Source organism: Takifugu flavidus, chromosome 18, assembly GCF_003711565.1.
Source record: "Takifugu flavidus isolate HTHZ2018 chromosome 18, ASM371156v2, whole genome shotgun sequence".
NCBI classification, from domain to species: Eukaryota; Metazoa; Chordata; class Actinopteri; order Tetraodontiformes; family Tetraodontidae; genus Takifugu; species Takifugu flavidus.
This window is the reverse complement of record NC_079537.1, coordinates 1239391-1265847: the sequence shown is the minus strand read 5'-3', so window position 1 is coordinate 1265847 and position 26457 is coordinate 1239391. Positions and strand designations below refer to the sequence as shown.

The 26457-nt window shown below is 39.2% G+C and overlaps 2 protein-coding genes and 1 long non-coding RNA gene across 4 annotated transcripts; 1 reads left to right on the top strand and 2 right to left on the bottom strand.

Moving 5' to 3' along the window:
* Positions 1–229: 229 nt before the first annotated feature.
* On the bottom strand, positions 230–15871 carry LOC130515065 (histone acetyltransferase KAT7-like). 2 transcript variants are annotated; one of them, XM_057015066.1, is made up of 16 exons: positions 15685–15862; positions 14660–14772; positions 14420–14564; positions 13399–13611; positions 12432–12713; positions 12278–12360; positions 11983–12069; positions 10965–11063; positions 10781–10891; positions 9710–9901; positions 9031–9120; positions 8134–8274; positions 7144–7237; positions 5969–6115; positions 4385–4491; positions 230–3449 (listed from the first exon to the last, which is right to left on the bottom strand). In XM_057015066.1, exons 2-16 carry the CDS (start codon positions 14708–14710, stop codon positions 3351–3353), a joined length of 1941 nt encoding a protein of 646 aa, XP_056871046.1. In that variant the 5' UTR covers positions 14711–14772; positions 15685–15862; the 3' UTR covers positions 230–3350. The 2 variants fall into 2 exon arrangements, with proteins under 2 accessions (XP_056871046.1, XP_056871048.1); XM_057015068.1 differs by lacking the exon at positions 14660–14772 and having other exon boundaries at positions 15685–15871.
* A 96-nt stretch (positions 15872–15967) lies between these two features.
* aldh16a1 (aldehyde dehydrogenase 16 family, member A1) lies at positions 15968–25869 on the top strand. The gene is made up of 17 exons (XM_057015065.1): positions 15968–16595; positions 17613–17712; positions 18563–18689; positions 18787–18944; positions 19029–19106; positions 19874–20061; positions 20261–20419; positions 20510–20665; positions 20753–20909; positions 21184–21259; positions 21622–21727; positions 21950–22080; positions 22173–22343; positions 23109–23313; positions 23437–23622; positions 23839–23964; positions 24583–25869. Exons 1-17 carry the CDS (start codon positions 16506–16508, stop codon positions 24742–24744), a joined length of 2376 nt encoding a protein of 791 aa, XP_056871045.1. The 5' UTR covers positions 15968–16505; the 3' UTR covers positions 24745–25869.
* LOC130515067 (uncharacterized) lies at positions 23310–23982 on the bottom strand. The gene is made up of 2 exons (XR_008947128.1): positions 23717–23982; positions 23310–23629 (listed from the first exon to the last, which is right to left on the bottom strand). It is a non-coding gene; the product is annotated as an uncharacterized LOC130515067 (long non-coding RNA).
* Positions 25870–26457: the final 588 nt, after the last annotated feature.

Sequence of the window (26457 nt, the reverse complement as noted above, 5' to 3'; positions counted from 1 at the left end):
GAGAGAGAGAGAGAGAGAGAGAGACTCATACTAAAAAGGATGCTGGTTGAATTCTGGCCCATGTCCTTCAGTGTTCTCCGGTCTGTTTGAAATAATTTCACTTCTGTTTAACATGAATGACTGGTTTGACTTTGATGGATGATTTTCCCACAAGGCTGTTAACTGAAGGCAGAAAAGGTTCTGGGTCACAAGTCACAAGTCAAAGCAGCACAGGAGACCAGACCTCAACTGGTGTTTCAGCATCTGTGTTTATTAAGCTGGAAGGAAAGCGAGTACAAAAGCACAACCCAAGCTACATGTTGATGCAGCGCTACTTCTGTCTCTGCTGTCAGTTTAAATAGGAAGCAGCCGGCAGAACTACAACAGCTCACTGTGGCCTGTGAAAGGTGTGTTCACCTGATGTGAAGTCTGTGACATGTTGGTCTTTTATAGCTGCCACTGGCACATTAGAATCTGCAACTTTGACTCCTAAACTTCAAATACGCCCACATGATCACAGCAATGAAGGTCCTTTTGCTGACATTATGTTGCGCTGAAAGGCAAGACGAGTCCTGTGAGAACAGAATCAAATCTAAAAACCCTGCACTCTGGTCCAACACACGTAGCTTCAATGGGCAAAACAAGAACCATCGAAAAAAGGAAATGGCAGTCAAGCCATTTTTGAATTTAATTGTTGAATTAATTGTTGACAGGTGTAAGGGCACTTCCCTGTAAGGGCACTTCCCTGTAAAAACACGAATTAGCGTGAATAATTTTCATCCATTACATTTCTGAGAATTTATTGAGGATGTGTTGAGACCAGAACTGCTTCAAAGATGAAAAACTATAATGAAGATCCAGCAGAACCAAACATGAGAAGAAAAATAAATGAGAAATCATACATGTTCTGTATCTCACATCTGACAGAAGATACAAAGAAAACAACACTAGAAACAAGAAAACTACTGTGACACTGAAGTTCAACACAACTGTTCTGAATAGAGAAAAGCAAACACACCTTGAGGCTATGAAGACCAAAAAACACTTGATTTTTAACGGACTCAGGGACAACGTCAACGACCACCTTTTGTCTAAACGCCTCCGATTTCACAGCTAACTGCTGTCTGAACTCTTTTGTAGTGTTTTTAGGAAGAGTTTGACATTTATGGTCTGCATTTTAGTAAGCCTTCAGCTAGCTTTAGTCAGGGTGAAATGGGAAAAGACAAACAAAATCAGTTATATGTTTTATGTCATAATGTGACATATGTCATTTTATAGCCAGGATGTGGGGTGGAGCTTCAATCCCATGTTGTGAACCTTTGATGCTGGAATTCGAAGTAAGAACTAACCTCAAACTGGCCAAATTTCAAGAGCACACATCTAATCCTTCACACCTTAAGGGCAGATTCCTACATTTCATTTTTATTATTTTACAATTTTTATCCCATGTTTTCCTTTTTAAGGCCGAAAAATGGTGCCTGGCGATTGTTCTTAAGCTATTTGAGAGTAAACATGTCAAAAATACCAACTTTTAAAAATCTTAATGCTGCTTAGAACAGTGCCTCTTGTAAGAAGTCTCTTTTTAAAAGAGTGAAGAAATGGCAGATGATAAAAAGTGAAATGTAACCGTCTTATTTGGGAAAATAAGACAATATTAGAACCCAAGACTCATCTTGTTCCTTTAAATATCTTCCCAACAATATTCAAATTTACATAAAAATGTACATTCACAAGGTAGCCGTTCCTATAGTAGGACTTTGTATCTATGTTCAATGCAGTTGACCTATATTTTAACATAAATATATTTTAATAACAAAATCTAGTATAAAAACAGTCTAAGGCTGGACAGATCACAGTAAAACATACAAAGTACATGCCCCGCCCCAATGAACATACAGTGATAAACTTTAGAGGTAGAAACAGTATAAAATATTATTAAGAACTTACCAAAATAAACAGAAATGACAGAAAAATAACACACTTAAGCTCCACATCCGTCATTACGAAAAAAAAGGTAAAAAAACAAAGAGAAGACAGGTGGTCACAACACATATCCATGTAAATGTCATCCTAGTAACAGTCCAAACACGGCCACTGGCAGCTATAGAAAGGAGGGGATGGCTAACATAAGTAGATGAGGTGATGAGTTCTTTCTGTAGAATGTTTGTCAGCTCTGGGTTTAGACACACACTGGCACTGACAGGAAAATTACTTTTTGAAAACCGAATACCGACACGTTCAATTCAATCTCAGGCGTGCGCATATTTACTCATAATACTATCTGCTAAGTCACCGTCAGGCCAGGAGGTCTTTTGTCAGCTTAATGCGAGTCAACATCCTTCTGACCTTACGCGGACCGTCTCGAGAACAGAGTTCAATGCAGTGCAGGTTCAATAATGGCTGTCCAAGATTAGATTAGTGTATCCAGCTGCTGCCTCGTTGCTCATGAACTACATACATTACTTTTTGCATTATCTGTGATCATAGAGGGTGATTGAGGGAACTGAACGCACAGTAAAGTATTTTACAAATTTGACAATGCCATATTTTGTTTAGATCAAAGTGTATATTAATAAGAAAGGGCCCAAAAACATGACTTTTTAAAGTTAAAAAAGGGAATTGGCCTTTTTGTCTGTTTTGTCAGAGGCTGCTGACACGAATAGACATTAAACTATAAGGAATGTTAAAAATGGTGCAATTGGTTCATTTTTCATGTAAAATTGTAACATATTAATGTTTATAATTTACACACACATTCATAAGTGCCACGCCTTCATAAATTTAAAAGTGCAGAACTGTGAAAAGTCTGTCTTTTTTTTTCTTATTATTTTCCCAATTTATAAATTAACAAACAAAACAAATTAATAATGGTGCTATGTTATGGTCTTCAACAGACCACCTGTCGAGACTCCATCTCCATTCTTTAGATTACTATTGTTTCCTGAACATCTAAACCATAACTCTTATTTTAGAATTAGCTTAGCAATGTCTTTGAGAACATTTAAACTGACAGGTTTGCTCCACAGACTACTGTATATAGTTTGAATATATTTAATTTAATGCAGGCTGGTATGAAAATGCAGTCTCCCTAAAAATCCCTTTTTAATCTGATTATCCCTTCTCACATTTTCCTTGTTCTAATGTCATTTTATCTGATATATCCTATGATGTCAGTTGTGTGTTTGCTGGACTGAACGCAGTTTCCTGAGTCATAACAGTGACTGCTGAACCCAGAGTAACGGCTGACTGGAAATGAGTGACTGCGTCTGCTGCAAATGTTTTATACAGGAGTGTGTGTTAGTGTCTGTGAGCATGCTGTTGTGCAGTGGAAGATCAGTGTGTGCGTGGTGGATCTGGAGAGAAAAGATCCTCTACGTCCCTTTAGGTGGTGTCCATTTTAAGGCTGTAGGATCGATGGTCTTGCCATGACCCCGCTTGGTCTCCTTGGCCTTCCAGTCATCAATAAGGTCCTACACAAACAAAAGGGAACTTGCTTGCTCAAACAAATGCAAATCAGAACATTAGCACTGTAAATAATAACTAAAATTATTTATGTGATTATTTATTTGACATTAACGACACACACCAAAGGTAAACTCTTTCAGCCAAAATTGGCAAATCTTCCTCTTCTGTGACCCTGTAGCCCTGAAGGGCTCCCTCAAGGGTCCATTTTGAGCCCCCTGTTGTTCTCCCTGTACTTGCTATCCTTGGATCAATTTTAGGAAATATAACAGCTCTTTCTGTTCTTTTGCTGTTGATAACCAAAGAAAAATGTAAAAGGTCACTGCAGCCTTTATTAAACTGTTCTTTTTCTTACTGAAAATAAGAGAGGTTGTTGTGTTACAACACCCTCTCAATAAGAATCTGTGTGTATATTTGACAGGCATTTTTCAAAATGTAGCTTCTATCAACTAAGCCTGGCTACAATAATGCCTTAGCTGCCACGTCATGATTTTGAATATAAGTTATTCAGGTGTAACTTATACGTGGGCTCAGATCAAAGGCCTCTTCATCAGTCCAGAGTATAGTAACTCACCTGCAGGCAACCATGAACATATCACCCATCACCCATCATAGTTTTATCCCCAAATTTTTCACTTACGGCCAATTTTACAAAACATTCTTTAAGATTCATTTGTTGTTTTGCATGACCTGGGACTTTCATCTTCTGTTGTCTTAGGATGGTATTTTATTTGGTATTTCGAAGCCTATTAAGTCATTTTGTCAACAACAGTTGTTATAATTTTGCTATATTGCATACAACTATGAGTTCAAGTAGCATTTTTTAAATGGCCAAAACCCCAAAATAACTACATATCTAACTAGAAATGAAATTCTCTATCAAATGAACAAAACTGCATAACATTTGTTTAGATTTTAGGAATTTAGCGGTATCATTTCCAACCTGTCTCTTTAAAATCAGGTGTTTTCCCTTCCAGTACTTGAGCATCTGCAGCGACTGCAGGGTGCTGACGATATCCACTGGATTAACTGCCGTCTCCTGGCTGATCTCTGTGAACACACGCAGAATTAGGTGAGAATAAGAGACTACTGTTGAGTAACAAAGACAAACATCTGAGCTGAATGCTAAAGACAGCAAGCTGTTTTTTTGGTTTAGCCAATTAGAATGCAGCCATCAAGCAGATGTTTTGTGTTTTATGAAAATATACGAGCGAGGCTGACAAATTGGGAATAAAAAGGAAAATCAATGATTAAATTTACATTTTTTATTTTATGCAGGGTAGTGTACAGTATGGATAAATCAACGCACGACTTTATATTCATGTCAAATAAAGTTTGGTTTTTAGTTTTTTCCAAATTGCTGACACACTAAAACAACACGCATAAAAACTTTTTCTCAAGTCTCCAAAACTTCAAACATATTTTATGCTTTACACACATTATGCAATTTAAAAACTCACATTTTTAAATGCACTGACCGTATGACAGGTTCTCCGCATAAGACAGAACAATCTGACCAAAAGTTACACATTTACCGCGTCCAAACGTTGGCATTCAAAGTGAGCCACATTAGCTAATTGGATAATATATGAGCTACCTGGCCAAACAGTTCAGTGGTGAGTTGTTATCAGCTCAGACAGGCAGTAAGCAGAAACACCACAGGTGAGCACTCATGCACAGCAGTGTTCTGGTAAAATGAAAGAACTGTGTGCCATTTGGTGCAAAAGTTTGATTTTAATAATGTAGTTTTGGTTGCAGCGCTTCATTTTGAGGGATATATGAGGCATTTTACAGTTTGAGTGTGTGGTTTTGTGAGTTGTGTTAATTATTTTGATACAATCAGCATACTTGCAAAATTGCATTTAAGCAGTTAGGGAGGGAAAAAATGATCAATTTATAAATCTCTCAAAAAATGAGCAGTAAAGGCAGAGCACAGCCTGAAGAGAACTGGAGACAGGGAGGATTGACAAGTGTTCTATCTTTGTGAGCTGAAAACACCTAAGAAAATTCAAAATAACAGAAAGATACACTGGAAAAATAGCTCAAAAGAAAACTGGGGGGGGGGGGGGGGTGACAGAACATGGTGTTATTACTGAAGTACTACATCGAGTGTGAAGAGAGTTTTCTTTTGCTAACTGTGAGTTAGTTATTTGTGAAAAGTAATAGAAAACGAAAATAGAAAACGACACATTAATGCAGTTGAATGTTTCCATTACATTGCAATTACATAGCAATGCACTGCATTACAGTTGGGTAATGGAAAGGGCAACAATGAAAAAGAAAATTACAAAAGTCCCCTTTAAAGAAAAAGAGTTAGAACACAGAAATGCATGTGGCAAAACAGTTCTGACCTGGCATAGACTGAAGTGACTTGATGGCTTAACTTGATCCTCCCGTTTTTGAACTTTATTGCTGCTACTCTTTAACTGTACATTTGCCTGCATTACCGATAGCACCATCTCCCCGTGAACCTCTTTTCTTTTTTCCACCCGCTCAGGTCTTTGTGACATGTAGTCTTAGTTCTTACCTTTGATTGAAATGTCTTTCCCCTGAAAGTTACACAGGTAGCGCAACAGCACCTCCTTCCAATAACTCCGGTAGCTGATTAAGCCCAGATCAGACAGCGGGCGCTCGGGTGAGCCCACTTTCTCTTCCACCTTGGACAGCAGGTAACCTGAAAAGATAGAGATGTTGGTAAGCTGTACTTTATCTTATTCATCACCATAGTGTCTCCTTATGCTGCTTCAGCATATTGCCTGAATAACACTGAATATTCAGGAGAAATCAAAACTGATGATGTGATGTAGAAGCTATAATTGAAGAAAAGGAACCTTGCTTACCCTTTTCTCAGGGTGCACTCTTTCGAGGCAGCTGTACTGTGCCCAAGCACGTTTGGATTATTTGGCTAGTGTAAATGCAACTGTACCAGGTACACTTGTTATACGCAGTGCATGAAACATGGTCATGAAGTATGAACCATCTGCTTCATGCAGTCAATCATAGACGTTTACAAGGGTGAATTATTTTGAAAAATATAAAGCCATGTGTTCATGCTGTAGCAGTCATTTAATGGCAGCATTATGCCTTCCATATATCAATGTTTCAGGGGCAACTGGTCAGGGAGACCAGGGAAGAAAGCATAGTACAGAATGGCTGGCCCTAGCAAAAGTGTCCCCTTACAGCATTTAAGCCACATCCTCCAACTCATTTATGATATCTCCGGTTGTAAAGAATATATACATTATATTGTTGATTTGATGTCTTCTGTATATGTGACCTATACTGCATTTCTCTTTCTTCCAGGCTGTACTTCAGCGTTACTCATTTATGTTGAAAGGTTCTTTTAAGTCTATCCTTAACTGGTTCGAATGTGCAGCTTGTAAAGCCACCCAAGGAAAACAATGTTTGTGATTTTGGGTTTTAAATAAATTTGATTTCCTTTCATTTAAAACAACATCAACTTCAACGTACTGCATCTACTGACACGCTAGTTAGATCATAAGGTCTGCTCTCATAAATAGGAAAAAAAGGGCTGTTTTTTTCTAAAGTGGCAGACTGCAGCAAAAAGCATTTCTCTTCAATAAAAATATACAAAAAAGTAATCAGTTGCTCTGCTGTGCAGCATCTCTTGGCTACTCTTAAGGTAATGATGAAGTTCACAGGGTGGTAATAACAGGGTGTACTTCTGTTGTCTGTACTCACTAAAGTCGATTAGCATTTTCCCATAGCCTTGCCTCATGTACTGGGGCATGGTGAGGATGCAGGACACGTTGTAGTTTAGGAAGGAATTCTTCTCCTGCAGGGAAGGACAGCACAGTTCTAAAACTTGTTTAATGGCAAAAGCAGATCTCCGATTATCTTAACGTATTTAGCTTTGTTTGTCATATGTTCAAACAAGGATTCAACAGGATAGTATAAACTCCACCTCTGCACACACAGAATTAAACATTTAATCAAATCTTGGGGCAAAATGCAATAATGTAAGAGAAGTAAGCATCGTGTGTGCAGCATTTTTAGGTGCTTTTTTGCTTAACTGGTCTATGTGTAAATCTGTGTTCTGATAATATAGTTTCAATATTTCCTCCTCCTACCTAGTATCCATGAAATAATAATATAAAATGAGGATTTTACAGCAGCTACAGAGCATTTTGGATGATGTTTTTATATTTAGGACAGCTTTAATGGCTTGTTTATAGTGTTGGTATTGCAGCCAAACAAATGGTCCCCATAAAAATGTTGTTCATCTGGCTTTTTAATGTAGAAAAAGTAATAAACTGCAATTCACTTTAATTACTTCTTTCTTATTTCTTTCCTATGGGTCTTAGTCCTGAGCTGCGTATAATGCAAATTTACTGTATAGGAGGTGCATAATGTTCATTAGTTAAGCTATAAAATACTGGACCTGACATTAAATTTAGTTCAATACAATCATCATGCGTTCCAATGAGGAGCATCTCTAAAAATAATACTTAGTTTGCTATAAGGTTGAAAAATTATTGAAATATTTGAAATCTACTTGAATTAATGGAAGCTTAAAATAGGAAGAAAAGTCTTCCCAAGGCTTTAGTGTGTGTTCAGTCATATAATGCAAGGAAATCCAGCACATAATGAACGGATTCCCCTTAGCTCTTCAGGACATAATTTACCATGCAGCAACGGATTGGTGAAGCTATAGAAGCCTCGCATTTCTACCTTGGAGAAATATCCAACTAGATGACACCCTGTGTTGTCGGCTTCAGTCATGACATAGAAGAGAAAAGGCTCAACATCGTAATACAGAGTCTTGTGATCCAGGAAGAGTTTGGCCAGCAGACACAAGTTCTGACAGTAAATCTGCAAAAAGAACATCATTATACATAATACTTTTACCAATAGGCTCATCTCACATGCATTGATCATCCTTCCAACACAACTTTCCATTTTAGGGAAAGTTATTTCAATGTTTAGCATGTAATTCAGAGCAATGTTCCGCTTGGATGCAGAGGATGAGTGCTGATGTGATCTAACTTGCCTGCAATGATGCATTAAGAAAAATAAAAATGTCCAACGTGCTTGTGCTGTTCTTTTGCACTCTGCTTTTTAAAATAAGCATGTGCCAAGCTCAGGAAACCACATGGGATGGAAATAGGGATGCACTTAGCAAAAAAGAAATAGCATTTCCTTTTTAGCTTGACTGTTGATTTAATTGATTTAAGTTTGCGTTCACCATGACACATAAAATAAAGGTATACAAAACCTTCTCTGTGTCCTAAAGGTCTAAGATAACAAGTATTTCCATTTATCCATATTACCTTCAATAACAGGCATAATACAAAAGAAACACCACTATCCAACCTTGCATAGTGAAAATATGAGTGCTTGAATAACGGAACTTTTTAGTCTACATTCTTACAAATGTTGAAGAGAAATCAGAGCTTCTTCTCCTCAAGATCTCTTCTTTGATTGAGTCTAGTAGATTTCTGACTTCTATCCTCCACAGTTAAGGCCTACTTCTGATTAATTAATGTAATAAAGAGAAAAACCCCGGTTCAGAAGTTCTTTTTGTTGTTGAGTCTATATTCAACCATTGCTGCAAGACTAGTGCCTTACCTTGTTCTTTTTTCCATCCACCTCAAAGACAGAGATGTTCCCTTTCCTGTAGATCTCATCACCTGGAGGGTGCTTCCACACACACTTTGCCTAAATATGGCATATGGAAAAAGGAGGCAATGGGGCTAAGTTCACATGCATAAAACCAACCAACTACATAAACAAGAACAAGAAGAATCACAGGTTAATAATAAAGTCACTTGTGAGTGTTATTACTCACATTAAAACCTCTGACCTGATAAATCATTACACACCAGTAATGTTTGACCCCAAATTTGCCGTATCACTTCTCAAACTGCATCACAGATACAAAATATACAGCTTATATCCCAATAGTTTGGTCCAAGAATGCAATTATTACCTGGTTTTCATCAAAACAGTGTGAATAGTGTTTGAAGTGGCCTGCACTCATTTTGTGCCTGCTTTAATTTTACACTTTCATTTGGACAAAAATGAAATAAATTCTCAGCGATTCTCTACCTGAGGTGGACGGAGGTGAGTGTTATTGTTTCAGATTAGACTGCTAGAATGTTTGCTTTTGTCCAAGGTTTAACTTGGCAGACAGAATCATAGCGTTATCTTGTATTGCGCGTCACAATCATCTATTTAGTGAGAAAATTGTCTACCATAAAGCTATAACTCGGACTGTTTCCAGTATAAAAAAAAACAACTAACAAACCGTGTGTCTTCGCAGGATAGTTTGGCTCTTCATGTACTTTAGACAGAACTCGCACATGTAAAGCCTCCCTAGGCGGGCATACTCCTCTGGGTAGGGCGAGTGGTACCAGGTATCCAACTCGTATCGCCCAAACACAATGGTTTTAATCATGTTGCTGCCTTCTGACACCTGACCAGCCAGCCGAAGCTTTTCCTGTATGTGCCAAGACAGTAGGGAGGATTAGGAAGATCAGGGAGATGTGAAAAGGTAAAGACACAACAAGAAGAAATCGAAGCGGAAAATGAAGAATGTCTCTAATTACACTGTGGAGAGGATCCAATCTACTCCATTCCAAAGTGCTGCGCAGTGATTTACATATTGGATAAAAGATTAAGAAAATGTGATGAGTTAAGAATAAAAAAGACCTTTTAAACCTTTTAAAAAAGAACATTTGCATTAAAAGCCAAAGACTAAAATGCAGTTTGAAGATGAGATTTAAACGTAGGTAAGGTGGGGGACATTTTTCTGTCTAATGGCAGCTCATTCCAGGGTTTAGGAGCCACCACAGAAAAAGATCAACCACCTGGTCTTTGTGGTCTACTTTCGGGGATGACAAGAAAGAACTGATCTGCTGATATCAGAAATCGTGAAGGAGTCTGGAAGACTGTTCAGCAGATGTGTATCTATCATCCTCTCGATATTTGGGTATCATCTACATATAGGTGGTACAATATTTTATGTCTTTTAAACATTTGCCAAAGTGGGAGTAAGTAGAGGGGGAACATAATTGGTCTCAGAATGGATCCTTGAGGAACTCCCCAAGGTAGTGGGTACACATGACATAGTCTCCAATATTTTTTTCCTCACTCAAAAATTATCACATTTAGTGGAAACAACACGATCTGGGAGGAAAAAAAAACTATTTAAAATTCTCAAAAAGCCCGACACCCTGAACTGCCTAAAGAGACTAAATGGAAGGGGCTGATAAACATGCTAACTGGCTGGAAACAAAATATGAGTAATGTCACAGAAAAACACAGAAGGGAGGGAAAAGAGCAAAAGAGGGAGATGATGATGAGATTGCTTCCTTACAAGGTCATCCGAGGCACGTGCCTGCGCTTTCCGGAACAGTTCTAGGTCGTAATCACTGGTGATGTTCTCCAACAGCGGCTCCCTGCTAACGCCATGGTTTTGGAGATGATCCTGTAAGTGAGGAAGGATTTTTTTTTTAAATATTCAGTTTCTGAAGTAGGTCAAAAGGTGGTTATCACATTACCATGCACTTATCCTTCTGTTCCTTGTTGAGGTTAGAGTTCCTCTTCCTCCTTATCTCTGTCACCTTCTCCTTGTAGCGCAGCTGACGATCTGAAGGAGCCTAAGACAAAAGAGGCATGCATTGCAAAGAAAAGGAGTTCTGCACTGCATAAATTCTGCAAGGATCTATAATCAAACCACCAACAAATTAAAATGATTTGTCTTCTGGGTCCCAAGAAGCAATTATCTACTGTATACACTTGTGTACAGACAGCAACACAAATAAATGATTGTTTTCCTACTATAATTGGTTCATTGTTTCTACCACTATATCCCATTGACAGATATGTGATTGGAAGCCAGTGATTATTATTAAGAACACTTAATAACACAACAAGAACACAACATGTAGATGGCAAGAGGATTTGACCATTAACCTTCATGTAATTAGAGCAACAAATCAGTCACCTGTGCTACAACCACTCAAATTTGAACTTGTTAGCAATATTTTATGATTAAAAATTAGTGTCGGCCCATAATTAACATATGGATACAGCCAACTGTTCGAAAATAAAACATATGCTGTCAGTCCTTCCGGGTTAGCCAAATTATGAAATGAGGTAAAGATAATAATATTACAGAGACTATAATTAAATGAAGTGTAAATCTGATTAAAATTCTGTTTTACTATTATGGGCATGTGATATAGCAGCTGCATGTCTTCTCTTGCGATACATAAGTCGTGTGCATGACACACTTTCACACCCACAGTATCTCAAACAGGCCTTACTCACCATACCTTTGTTTATTCTGAAGAATCTCATTTTGTCCTCTAAGGCAACGCGGCTAAAAAGGTGAGCCTAGAATATATATTGACCTCCAGGTTCACAAATACACTCCTATACTCCTTCATGGTGAAGTAGACAGGTGGACTCGAGAAACGGTCCTAGGCTTAAAGTGGTGCCTTTGTCTATGTTGACAATGTTCCTGTAGTATATGAGAACATGCCATGAGCAGGTAGCTTGTAAAACTCATTGTACCTGGCTCCTTGTGGAGTGTCTGTTCTCATCCTGGCGGTGTGTCAGTGTTCTTTCCTCAGCCGGTTTGTCACGTGTTGTGTTTTTGCCCTGCAAAAATCACCAACACTGTGTCCCCTCATACATCGTATAGCAAAATCATCACAGTAGCTAGCTCTATGTTCATTTAGGCTTCACAAATTCAGTTTGGGCTGCTATCTTTATGCCCCGTAGACTCCATCACAGTGAAGCTGCTTCAGTTTTAAACTTGGTTTAAAATGAGAATCACTGTTGCTATAAATTGTGCTGTGCTACGTACCTTGCATTCGTCAACAGAAAGATTGTGGTAAAGAGGACACCCAGATATGGAGAAATGCCTCTCATGTCTCCCAGTTAGATGTCCTAGAATAAACAGAAAGGGGGATGAGTGTAGAAAACGAGAGAAAAGCACACAACAGTGGTTGTGTCCTCACCCAGGGAGTTGCATCCAGGTGTGGGACACTTCATGTTGAAGTTGTAACTCTCGTGGAAGCGTCGTCGTTTCGGCCGGTGGGAAAGGTCATGAGCCGCGGCCTCTTTCAGTGACAGCTCTTTGGCCAATCTTTCATCCTCCTCTTGTGAAACTATGGGATTGTTGCTAGATGACACGACTTCGTTGCTAGGGCTGCAAACCTCCATGTCTGACTCCGATGAAAGAGTGTTGCCAGTTGGAGTGCGAGGAGGAGTATCATCTTGGTCTGGTCTTTGTTTTGCGTCTTCATAAACATAGAAGGGAATAAAATGTGTTTCATATAAGTCTATGCTATAATTATTATTTTCTCTTTCAAATTAATTGACTAATAATACAATTTAAAAAGAAAATGTGTTGTCTCATGTACACATCTGTATGTTAGCAACCTTTGCAGCTCAACTCGACTTAAAGATGTAACAAAGATGCTTTTCGTATCATTTTTTGTTGGAATTTGTCATCAATTTTTCATATTTCAAAAGATAATAACATATGCTGATAGCTAAATGCTGAGAACAGTCTGCTTTAAAGTCTTTTGCCTTTGATTTTCTGTTGTCAACACATATTTTCAAGAATTGAATTAACCTGCATCACATTTCAACAAAGATTCATTGTGAGGGTACTAAGTAATAAAAATGAATATGCTTCATCTGTGGATATGCCATTTATTGTGCCTGAAACTATGCTGCAGATGCCTTCAATGGTATTTATTTATCCCACGTATAAAACACACTTGGTGTCTTCTTTATCATCAGGAACAGAGCGTTATCAGAGAGGCCTCGTAACATTAGCAGCAAAGCACTTCAATATGTGAATGAAACACACAGATTCTTCCAAATATTCTTCTGTTCTCGCATGAACTTTTTAAAGTCTAAAAATGTGGAAATCATTCCACAGCTAAGTCATGTTCTGATTTAGGAAATCCTTCTCACCATTAGCCTCTGTGTCGGAGCCTGAAGACCTGCTCTGGCGCAGTGAGTATTTTTTGGCTTTGTTGTTTGCTGCCCACTGCTGGCTGCGTGTCACCATGCGCTCCGATGAGAAGCTGGACTCAGCAACTGCTGTTGATGCCTCTGCCACGGTGTCGTGGGCCTCTTCAGCCCCCACAGCTGCTGGAGAACTGCTCCTTACTGGGTTGCAACTATCTGGAGAGAAACAAAGGGGGAAGAATTTTCTTTCATTCTATGGCACATGCAACTACATTTTTCAATTTCTTTTGGGGTTGAGAAACTTTTGTATTAAATCAACTGAAAAGATGAAATTTGAGATTCTGAAGGGTTGTTAATGTTTACCATCCCAATATATAACTCGATCCAAATATCGAATAAAAGATGCAGCTACATGTTGGAAGCCTCTATGGTTTGAATAATCTTGCACTAAAAGAGAAGTCCTTGCAAGTGAAGCAGTGTCTTTTTAAAAAAGAAAACCTATTCAGTCCTCAGCTGGTTTCAGCACATGTTGACTTTTCCAGAGTTTAACCAAATGCCACACACAGACGCATACAAACATACAAAATTACATTTGATAAAATTATACAATCTTTTTGGGAAGCAGCATGCAAGGTTAAATTGCATTTAAACCTTGTGAGTCATAAACAAACATGTGGATGAGGCTATTGTACACTGCCAGCGTAGCCAGATATACAAACCCCTGGCCTCTGAATTTGAACCCGTGACCTTATTCTTGTAAGGCAACAACGCTAACCACTGCACAACTGTGGCTCGTACTGTAATTATTTTCCTTTTAAAAAGAGTTTAGAAATTGAGGATATAACACGACAGAAAAAAACCCATAAACAATATCAAATAAAAATAGAACAATGCACAATAAACTTTGGCATCAAGAAAAATATGCACATACAAACATAAAAATGGCAGCAATTATATATGGGGGGGTTATGCTGTATATTATTTTGCATTTTAGTTTAGTAAAGAAATTATTTTAAACATTTACCTTGAGAATTCTGGCTGAGACGAAGAGATGCTCGAGTTAGGCGTGAACTGCTGCGCGTGCGCGAACCCTTGGGTGCCTCAGTGTGCTCAAGATCGGTTGAGAAGTCCGAGTCCTCCGTCCCATCTGAGCTGCTGCCAGCGGTCCTCTGGAAAAACCACAAAAACAACAAAGTAATCAACTCAGTGTGTTGTCAGTAAATAAAATGAGTGTGTGGGTTTTATTTTTTGTTTTGTTTTTTACCAGTGGATAATACAGAAAAGATCCCATGGTGGGCAAAAAACATCGCTCCATTTTGTCGATAAACAGTCAAACCAAATTCAGCAATTTACCATGGATGTGGGACGAAATAATACCTGCCGCCAATTGGAAAAAAACAACATTAACAGTAAGTTTAAACACATCCATCCTTCTCCATTAGAGAACACTGCTGAGTGGGGTCGTGGTACCAGAGCTCAAGTAGCTACTGACTAGTAAATTTTTGTTTTTATTTTAATTACTATTTCCCCAAAATAAAGGTATCTGGAGTTTTCCAAGTCCACTAAAAATGGACAAGGCTGATATACACAATGTTCTGTATTTCACCTGTCTCCAGTTTAAGATCAAATGCAATATTACTACTTTTAAGTAAGCACTATAGTACTGCCAACAACCAAAACACCAACTATTTTAACAATAATAAGAAGAATTAGAGAGAAACGCGTAAGACTGCCGCTAATAGAACAGGCGAATACTATTTACGACCAATCACAGTCGAGAGGAGGCGGAGTTGGAGCGAGACGTTCTGATGACGTCACGCTCATTTTCACTCCCGACCAATCACAGCGTTGTTTTGGGGCGGACGCTTCGCTCCATCCTCACACTCAAAAGAATAGTCTGCTCCATCGTAATAAGTGCTGCTTACCGATATTAACGGTTTGAAACGGTATCTCAAATTTCCCATTAACTTTTAGAACAACAGCAAGATTCAGCACAGCTATGGAAAAAAACAGAAGAGACAGCGCCATTCTCACAACTTAGCAATAATCATTAGATAGCCTAAACATTAGCACAACACATCTCAAACTACAACTTAGTAACACAAAAAAAACACCAGCATTTGATCATACTCTAACTGTGCAATTAATTACTAGCATGTTGCGCGCAACAGTTAATTCTAGAGAGGTTACAGGCTATTTTCACAAAACGTTTTTGTACCCTGAATAACATTAGCTATGACGTTATTATGTTTGCAGTCTGCCATAGTCTACATCAAATATCTGCATTACCTTTCTCCGGGGCATTTTCATAAGAAATATTTATAAAGATGGCTCTTGTCAGGCAAGTTATTACTCCACACCACGAACGGATCTGCCCTTGATTCCAGTTTGTATATGTAATAACAACAAATCAGCTTCAGATATGAGCCAACTCAGCTCAAAATGCCCATCAATCGCCCTTTACTTCCTGGTTGTCCTACAGCGCATGCTCGAGCTGCCTTTTTCCTTTGAGGTCCGTTGGCAAAATACCTCCGTCGGGGAAAAAAAAAAAACAAGCTCGCATGATTAATGTCACTGCCAATTACAGCAGTAAGAAAGAAAATTCTCGTTGATCGAAACCTTACCGCGGTCAAAATGATAACTTATCATATTCGCAGCAATAACTGGTTATGCTGATTTTAATTGGAAGAAAATGCTATGTAACACTGAGTGCAGCAACATCTAAAGTCTGCAGTTTTAATTTAAAAATCAATCTGGTATTTTAATACATTTTTATCATATTGTTTACAAACTATAAAAGAAGTTCTTTTTTTTTTTTCTAATCTAATTTTTTATTTCTTTGCTCTTGCTTGAAGACCTCAATACCGGAAGTTAACTTGAGTGAAGTCTCTCGGTCCCTCCTATGTTGCTCTTTGATACGGCGGACGCCTTTGAGCGGTTTGCGGAAAAGGTACCACGTTGCTTTTGACGTGGAGTGGGACCCCCCTTCTTGTATCCACAGTTACTGACCTCCAGGTTTGAGCTCACCCAACTTTACAATAGCGGGAAAAGTCACCAGGATCTGAGTAGGTTGCCCTAGGGAGATTTATTGCCTCTGAGTTGTAAATATTATGGCTACTGGCAACATCAAGACAGTGTACGATATTTTTCAAAGTATGGAATCCGGGCCAACAGCAACTCCTACCTACCCTATTGCACAGGTAAATTTATTAATCAGTTTGGCAATAAGCGCATGATTTAAATGTCCCAAAGTTATGCTGTGATGCATGTTGGGGATGTTTGGTCACTTTTCTCGTTAGATCTACTTTAATCCAGTTGGACCACTCAACCATGCGAAGTTCATTAACAGTTTGACGGCTGTGGCTCACAAGACAAACATGTGACAGACTGTACATGTAGTAGATGTGTCTGTGTCTTTTTCTTTTACGTTTTCAGTCTGATTTAAGAGCTCCCCGATTGATCTTTAAGGCCTGCATTGAGTCACTTGTGTTAAAATGATTGCACAATGCCAGAATATCATTTTATAGTAGCTTTAATTTCTCCTATTTTGCAAGTTGTGGATAAACTCCGTGAGAAGTAAACTCTGAACTTTGATCCAATGTCTGTAAATCACTGACATGTTCTGCTTGGGCTTTTCACTGTTCTTTATCCAGCACACGTACGTGTGGAGCTGATTTTGACTGCACAATGACTGGGGACTGTTCATTTCTGCAAAAATACCAATGACAGCATCTGAAAGTATGATTGCTGGACTGGAGTATTCAGTAATTACTTAGAAGTCTCTTGGCCTAAATTGTCATGACTTCAGACTGTTTAAAAGTGTAAAATCTTTTTTTATGTTATGGTGAGCTGCTCTATGATTGGAAATGTTTGAATATCTTATGTTCTCATTTTCCAGTGATGGAATGTTGGGCGTCAGATGGTTGTGTTGTCATCTGAAATCCAGGGCTTTATATATGATGAGGTTTAGAAAGAAACATTCATCAATTAGCAGTCAGTGTCCAGCCTTTACAGCCTTCACCTATGGCAACATTTGATCTGATCACAGATCAAGTGTGGGGGGAAACTCTGAACCTCTTTTTAGGATGTGTCCTATCAGAAACTCAGGGATCAGGCCATGTATCCCACCAAAGCTGGGAATGCTTCTGATGCCAAGGGATTTCACCACAGATTGCAACATTTAATGCCAAACTTGAAAGAAATGTGTTCTCCATCAGGCCTGGCTGGATCACCGCTCCCGTTCTCTGGGTTTGTTCATAAATGGCAAATTTGTCCTTCCAGCAGACCGACAGAGCTGCTCCCTGACTGATTCTTCAGGTGAGTGGGTCTTGAACTCTCAGCAGTGGTTGAGCTCTTAAATATCACTCATGTTGGAAGGATCGTTAGCGCTAGAAGTGCGTATGAGGGCGCCCTGAGCATGCAGGCGCTTCTGTAACTTCTTTCACAGATACCACCTACTGGATTTGCTGGTGTTTTCACCTGGATCCAGCAGTTATGGAACCTCTGACATCCTCCTCTCTACACTCTCAGCCAGTCTCACTCAGCTGCTGCATGCAACCATGAAAATCAACTTTTTACTTATGATTCCTGTAGATAAAATTCTCATAAGCTCCCCGTTAACAAGCGTTGTGTAGCTCAAACTTTTGCTTTGATTAAATTATATTGTGTTATCATGAATACTATTTTTATGTGGACTTCATTTTGTGAAAATATTCAGCAAAGAATCTTTTGTGGCTCAAGCTCATCTTTTTTTTTTTAATTACTTGGATTTTACTTTGATAAAAACAATGGAGCCTATTTAATGATTGGTTAATTAACTTTTTCATTAATCATTTGGGATGTACCAGGTGTATTTTGATATTCATGTAATACAAATGCAAATATCTAGTTGTATGAAATAGGACATGATTAATGGCACCAATTTACTGTATTTAAACACAACTTTATTGATATAGCTTTCAGTACTCATGACAATGAAATAGTAAATAGCTAAAGAACAGAATAGTCAAGAGATAATAAACATGTCATATAAGATTGGCCCCTTCTTATATTATAAATTGTTTTTGCAAGTCCATTAAAATAACCCACATATGTCTGATAACAGAGTTAAAACTTGTCTACATTATTAAAAGATCATTAAAAAGTTGCTCTTTTCCGTTTTGTTTAGGCAGCGTTATTTGCAGCACAGTTTGTGCCGAGGATGAGGATATTTCCCAGTGTGCCTCCTCTGCTGCTGAGGGCTATCAGGTGTGGAGTGACCTGACCTGTCGCCAGAGGGCCAATGTCCTGCTGAGGTAACCAGAAACGTGCTTTCCCACACCTCGGCAGCGCTGGTCATCTTCCATCTAACATGGAGCTGTCTGTACACGTTCCCTTTGATCCGCAATCAAGGCTGGTGAGCGTCATCGGCCAGCACGGGCAGTGCTTCTCTGAGCTGTGCGGGCTGTGTGGGGTGTCTGGCTCGCCGTCCACCGTTGTCAGAATGCTGCAGTACTACAGCAGCTGGGCCCAGCTCAGAGACACTCTGATCAGCAGCTGGAACCCACTGGGTGAGATTATAGGAGTAGCATTGCGTTAATCTTCATCAGCCTTCATCATCTTCACATCAAGCTTATTTGATTGTCCTGTTTCAGGTGTGGTGGTAGTAGTTGTCTCTGACGACTGCGCTTTTAATTCTCTTCTCCTTAAAGTCATACCAGCACTGGCCATGGGTAACACAAACGCACAAATAATTACGTACAGTGGGACCTCTACTTACGAAATTAATTGGTTCCGGAAGTTGTTTCGTAACCTGAAAATTATGTAATTAGAGACGCGTTTTCCATGTAAATGCCCTAATCCGTTCCAATCCCCCAGAAATTTGGACATTTTTTTATAAATCATAAAAATGCATCATGTAACAAATACATGTTACAATTAGATCGCCGCACAATAAATGTAGGAATTTAGTGCAAGGCTTCTCCAGGAACAAAATGAACTTTATTACAGGCTAATCTTACATTAGCTGTCATTACTAGCAACGAACGTTAACACTTGTGGTAACACCGCCATCTAATGGACAAACATACGAACACCCACAATAAATAAAAGTTAAACGAAGGCGACGCTGGGATACACACATATCTGTACATATTGACGTCCCTCCTAGCCAATGGGATGACAGGAAGATGCTAGGCAATAGCCAATGGCAGAGCAGCTACAAACATGTTTACGTTCGCTAAACTCCGCGAGCTGTGAGTAGCAGCGGTAGCGTATTTTTGCTTATCCTGAAATTTCTTTCGTAACGAGAGGAAAAATTTACCGTTAGGATGTTTCATAACCTGAAAATTCTGCATGTAGAGACATTCGTAAGTAGAGGTCCCACTGTATTTTGTTTCTTTTATTAGATTAAAGCCTTGTGTAATTATTATACTGCATTTTCAGGTATTTAAAAGGTCCTGTTCATTGTGTACAAGGTGTTGATTTATCTTCCTTTTAGGTAATTCTGTCATTGTTGTTCCTGGCCGTGCCAAAGCCCCCCCATGCCTTCTGCTTGCACAGCTTGTTATGGCAGCAGGATTTCCTGCTGGAGCTCTTAATGTATTAACAGGGAGTGACAGCTCACTGGTTGCCAAATTGACCCAGAGCTCCAGCATCAGCTATGTCACATACGGTGGCAACAAACAGGTGTGTTTGTGCGACAGTTGAGATTGACATCAGATATCCACTACATAGATTCATAGTTTTTTTTAGTAGAACAGTACGTATAGAGTTGTGACTTTAATGCTGGAAATTGGGATTTTCTTATGTGGAACAATGCCCTGCACTGATTTTGGCTTGAACAACTGTAAAATATTACAGCAGTGTTTTTCCCCGCATCTCTTAGGATGGCGCGATGTTGTGTGAAGCCACAGCAGGGATGGGGGTTCCCTTGTCTGTGTCAATTTGTGCCAGATCATCTTGTGCGTTCATCATCTTTGATACAGCAGACATTGACAGCGCAGTGGACGGGGTGATAGAAGCTGCTTTCGGAACAAAAACCAACGTGAGTGATACAAACAAGAGGAAATATAACGGGCCATTTTTTTAAGACCCTCCATATAACCTTGCTGTCCACCCCTCCCTCCCCACTCAGGTCCACTGGGTGTTGTGTGTGCAGGAGAGAGTGGAGGAGAGTGTGGTAGCCCGCCTCAGGCTACGTATGGCTGGATTGAAATGTATCACCCTGTCCAGCGATGATAGGCTGCTGGTGGATGCTGCAGTACAAGAGGCTCAGCACCAGGGGGCGATGGTAGGTCCTGATGATCAGCCAAGGTTGTGCTAAGCAGCCTGAAAAGCACCAACTTGCTCATTTTGTGCATCTCCATCTATTTTTTAGTTGGTTCAGTCCTGTACACCCCCCTCTTCAGGTGCCCAGTACCCTCCCACAGTGCTGTGTAAATCAGCCCCCTCCTCTCCATTTGTTGTAAACCCCCCTCCTGGTCCACTGCTTCCACTTTTAACGTTCAGAAGCAGCAAAGAAGCGGTGACCCTTGGTAAGGAAGTATCTTTTTGTTATAGATTAATGAACATCCTACATGAAAGGATACATTTTAAAAGTTGAAAAATGTAAAACTGCTTAGCAAGAAATGATCTAGTATGGAATCCAAAGGCAAAAGTTACAATTATCAAACATCTAAATTAGTATTTAAACCTCTAGGAATGGGGTAAAAAAAACAAACCCCAACTGTCTGCCAACAGAAAATCACCAAGAGTTTGTTTTTAATTGGATGTTCCCACTGAGCCACAGCAACAATCTTTTACATACAGGGAACCACACTCCTCATGGGCAAGCAGCTTCCATCTGGACTGAAGATCTTACTCTTGCTCTGGAAACAGCAAAGAGGTGCTTTCACACATCTATTCATTGTGTCCTAAATTTGTTCTTATTTTCTTTATTTTACAATGCGACATTATTAAAACGTAATTCTCAAAACCATTTGCATCACCTCCCAATATGGCTCTGTGTTAGCTTAATAAAATAGGGGTCGGGATTTTTTTTTTTTATTATTTCTGCGCCTAGAAACAATTTTGATTGTAACAGATGCTATATAAATAAAGATTTATTGATAATTGATTGAGAAAGTTGACAAGATTTGTATTTGCGCAACACAATTAATGCCATTATTGTTTATGTTGTTGCGTAGTCGTGCTGTTTTGGTTTGAAACTTGGAAATCCCCTCTGACCTCTTTTTCCTTCCATCTTAGTCTGTCAGTTGGTGCAGTTTGGGTTAACTCCTATTCTGTGTTTGACCCCTGCCTGCCGATCTCTGGCCACAAAGACAGCGGAACCTGCACCGATGGTGGACAGGAGGTGAGCTGCTCAGCTGTTTATCAAGTCTAGAACACTTGAATCCTGCACCTGTTTTGTTCCCAAACCACCGTTTCCTCCAGTGTTCTAGTTTCTTTAAGTTTATTGCAGGGCAGCGTTTCAAACACAGTAAAAAAAAAAGTATAAAAAGATTATAAAAGACTCAGAATTCATAAATATTAGTGGGAAAAGTCATTGATCTTCTCTTCCTTTGCTTTCTATCAGGGTTTGTACCAGTTTTTACGGGCTCCCTCTTTTTCGTCTAATCATCCTCGTTCCCCCACCACCATCGACTACTCAAAGTTCGGATCGTCAGGAGCCTCTGCTGTTGTCATTCCTGATGACCTGGGTGCTAGGTTAGTTTTTGAAAAGTCCAATTATGCACTTCTTGGTTCTTTCCACATGCTCAGATTCACATGCATCACCCCCAACTCTGATCTCCCCTCAGTGTTCCAAAACACTACCTGCAGTTTGTTGGTGGCAAGACATGCAAATCTGTGTCTGGGGGCTGTGTGGCCATACAGTCCCCAGGGGGCAGAGGTGTTTTAGGATATTGTCCAGATGGAGGCCGGAAAGACGTCCGAAATGCAGTGGAGGCTGCATCCAAAGTTCAGCCAGGGTGAGTCAGACACACTGTGGCTTTGTTTTTGCACGAAAAAAATGTCATTTACACTTAAAAATATATCCATTTTCTACTTATCCCAACACAAATATGTGCACATATGATTAGGTATGGATTTAAAAAAAAAAACAACCATAATTTAATTACACAATTTCTATTTCAGAGAACCTAATTTGTTCATATTAAACGTGTTAAACTTCATATGCTCTTTTCTTCCTTATAACCACTAACGCGGTTGTAAAAGTTAAATTAATACTGAAACTTTGTCAGGACATTTTGCCTTGGAGTCCTGACAGACAGTACAGTTCTATGCAACCCTGGCACTGTTTGTTTTCACCACTCAAAGTCCAGCAAGAATGAGCTGAGTCAACACAGCTATAAAGTTGTATGACCCATCTGTGAAAAATAAAAATGTGTCGAAACATTTCGGTGGCAAATGCAAAAGTCCAAATTGAGAAAAGTTCACTTTGTTCCATTGCTAATAATAACCTGACATCAAATCTTACAGAAAAAGGTAACTAATAACTCAAGTGGAGTTAAAGTACATCAAGGTCTGTTTATTGAGTTTTAAGTAGTACCACAGGGAAATACTCAGGCTAGGTTTTGATATTGTAAATTGTGTTTGAGTAAATGCATTTTCATTTCTCAGAATCAATCAACGGCTGATGTATGACAGCCAAAACAATGCAATCTGTTTTAATGAAGTCTGTGTTTGGTAAATTTTCCATCATCCTTTAAATTTCTTTCTCTATTTTGAACTAGCTGGATGAAAAAAAGTCCATCGGCTCGTGCCCAGTCGCTCAACTCTCTGGCCAAAGGCTTGGAGGCAAAGAGACGGGACGTAGCCACTTCAATTAGCACTCAGACAGGTGTTTCAATGGACGAGGCTGAGAAAGAAGTGGAGCTCAGCATTATTAGGCTCAGTGATTGGGCAGCTTACTGTGACAAAATCAAAGGAGGAAGTCTGGTGAGTGATTTTTATTTTATTTTTTTAAAATATATTTCAGACACTATATAATAGTGCATGGAGTGTTTGTAATGTTGAACCAGGTTACAGTTAAAGCTGATCTCCACACTCTCTGTCCTGCAGCCTATGCCACAGTCTGGCTTTGCCTTCTCTGTGCCTGAAGCTGTGGGAGTTATGGGGGTGCTCCTCCCTGACAGCAATCCTCTCTACTCTCTGGTGACGCTTCTTGGAGCAGCCGTTGCTACTGGCAACGCAGTCATCATAGTCCCGAGTCAGAAGTATCCACTGCCAGGCCTGACGTTCATTCAGGTGTGTTCTATCAGTGTAAATACAGAAATTCAAATTCTACATTAAAGTGGAAAATTCAAGCACCCTGGTTTTTACTTATGTATTTATTACTCACTTTAAACACACTTGGGTTCTGCCCTGCCAAGCAAGACCGTTCTTTACACAAGTGCCAGTGAAAACAAAGTCCTGCGACTTAAACATTGATATTGTCGTCATAAAGCATTTCTCTTTCTTCAGGTGCTCCAGGCATGTGACCTGCCAGCAGGTTTAGTGAGTATCCTCACAGGAAGTAGAGACCAGCTGACTGCTGCTCTGGCTAATCACAGTGTCATCAAAGCCATCTGGTACTGGGGCAGCGCTGAGGTGAGGGAGGGCTGAACATTTAGAGCTCAATCCCAATTCTACCCCTTAGCCCTAAGTTTTGCACAGTCACGATGACTGGGTAGAGAAAGTTTCCACAATACACCGCACCTAATGATGTGATTGGCGGAGCGTAGACAAAAAAATGGAAGCACTTTAATGTAACTAAGCGCAATTATCGATTTTCACTGTAAAGCCACTCCATATTTTTTTATCACGTAATAAATCATTATCTACTACCCATAAATATTGAACCACATTTTCAATTGTTAGTTGTATTTTAAAAACATGAAGAGCTAATGCAGCTGCAGCGAATAGTTACACTGATGGCAACTTCACTGCAAATAGCACCGCAACCATGACAAGGCTCAAGTGACGTGTCGCTTCTGCTGCACCGCAGCAAGGGTAGACGAAGGGGAGGGGGTAAAAAGGAGAACTGGGATTCAGCCTTGTACTTCAGAGCTGGTATCCATGCTGCTCTGCATTAACTTAGTGATGTTCTTGTAAGGACCTATTTCTATCAAGGATGGTCCCAATGGTATATGTGTTTGGAAGGAAAGCATTTCTCTTTCATAGGATCTTGCTAAACCTGAGCTTCTGCTTTGTGATTTGATGCTGCAGGGCTGTCAGTACCTCCAGCACACCTGCACCAACCCACTGAAGACCCTGCGCCTGTTCAGCCAGGAAAACAAAGAGGAGGCTGACTGGACTCATCCATCCATTCTGGAAGAAATGTGGAGAAACACTGTGGAGTGGAAGAGCATTTGGATTCCTACTGCATGAATATAAACCTTAATAAGTTCTTAAACATGCACACGCGTAACATGAAGATTGAAAATATTAACGTATTGGTGAAAGTAACAGAAAAAAAAAGCCAGGTAATTACACATTCCAAACCATTAGATTGTTGGAATAGTTATTATAAATCTTTTAAACTGATTCTAACTACTAAAGTGGTACCTTATATATTAAGGTTCAAGTGAAGAGACATCCATAATCTTTATAAGCATTGTTGTATTGCTAAATTATCCAATCAACTTCTTTATTTACTTTACAGAATGGCAAAAAAACAACAACGATACAATAGCGTGAACATTTTGAAGGACACTAAAGTTCAAAAGGGCAATGTGGTAGCGGTGCAACTTTAGTAGCTTCCATATATTTTCTGTTAACTGGTATTTTCTTCTAATGATGGTCAAGCTGGTTCTGGGGCCGATCCCAGCTGTCACTGGGTGTGGCAGGAATTGCACAATATGTGTGTACAAGGACAATCTTGACAAGAATGACCAGGATTATGCAATAATGAACACAAGACTTGTTATTCTACCTCTGTTGTTTATGTTTATTGCTATTTTCTGTCAGGCATGGACCTCTGATTGTTAAATCATGGTCTTAACTGAAAAAAGTATTCTGCTACATCATCCATATTAGTTTTCACAATGACTGAACAACAATAATGCAGTTTTGGTAGAGTTGATACTAATGTTGCTTACAAACCGTTTGAAGCCACATTGTTATAATGTATGCATTTTTAAGTCTATATGCGTTTCTGGGGAACACTGTTTAAAAATGCTAAATAAACAGGTCATTTGACTCACTCATGTCTTTTCTTTGGATGTACAGTCTGCTTTTTTAAGTTAAACTTTGGTGAACATTTATTTTAACCACTTGTTCAAGCACATGACATGTTGGTGTTTTGATTTTTGTTGTTTTGACATTATTACCCTACCTTCAGCCAAACGGCAACCTTTTCCGTCAAAATATTGCAGTTAAGGTTTCACAAACGGTTCATCTGCTTATGCTGGTATTTTGTAATACTCCAGCTTTGATCATTTCAGAAGTGTGAAAACAATTGTATCCTAGACTGAGAACAAGATCAAATAAAAAAGACCGAACTGATAAAAGTTTTATGGTGGTCGTCGTGGTTCCTCTTTTATGTTCTCAAACTGGTTCCAGTCAGCGTTGCACTGAGGTCACGGGTTTCCTGTCACAAGATTCCTCCTTATCGCGAACAGTCACCACAGAGTGCAGGAGTGCTGAGTCACTGGAATTTTCAGTCAAATGTGCTGAAGCACCATCATTTAAGTTACTATTTTTTTCTTGTAAGCATTGAACTGTCGTAAATGGTAAAAGAGATGCAGTGGCCTTTTGAACAAGTCATCACATGTACGTTAACCATATCTCAAATACATTTTGAAAGTCATACCTGGGCGGGTATATTAAATAAGCATTAAGGAGTTTTTAATTTACAGTTGCTTTACATTTGATATCAGCTGTTTAATTTTTAAAAAAAATCTGAATTAACCTATATGCTGGAGATTCCTTGAGTTAAATTTGGCTGAATCTTTAAGTCCACCTTAAACAATGCATAGCTACATCAGTGGAAAGCTACAGGTTGACTCTGCTTACTTTATTACAGTGATAATTCAGGGGGGAAAGGTTAACATAATATTCACACTTGTCTGAGGCAAGATTTCAGCACAGATATTCATATGT

Excerpts from the sequence above, each read along its gene's own strand:
- aldh16a1 (XM_057015065.1), top strand. The coding sequence starts at position 16,506 with ATGGCTACTGGCAACATCAAGACAGTGTACGATATTTTTCAAAGTATG. Across the intron at positions 16,596-17,612 it reads CTACCTACCCTATTGCACAG|GCCTGGCTGGATCACCGCTC; the intron begins GTAAATTTATTA and ends GTTCTCCATCAG. Across the intron at positions 17,713-18,562 it reads CTCCCTGACTGATTCTTCAG|GCAGCGTTATTTGCAGCACA; the intron begins GTGAGTGGGTCT and ends CGTTTTGTTTAG.
- LOC130515065 (XM_057015066.1), bottom strand. The coding sequence starts at position 14,710 with ATGGAGCGATGTTTTTTGCCCACCATGGGATCTTTTCTGTATTATCCA. Across the intron at positions 9,121-9,709 it reads CTATCCTGCGAAGACACACG|GCAAAGTGTGTGTGGAAGCA; the intron begins GTTTGTTAGTTG and ends TGCCATATTTAG. Across the intron at positions 3,450-4,384 it reads ACCTGATTTTAAAGAGACAG|GACCTTATTGATGACTGGAA; the intron begins GTTGGAAATGAT and ends TTGTTTGTGTAG.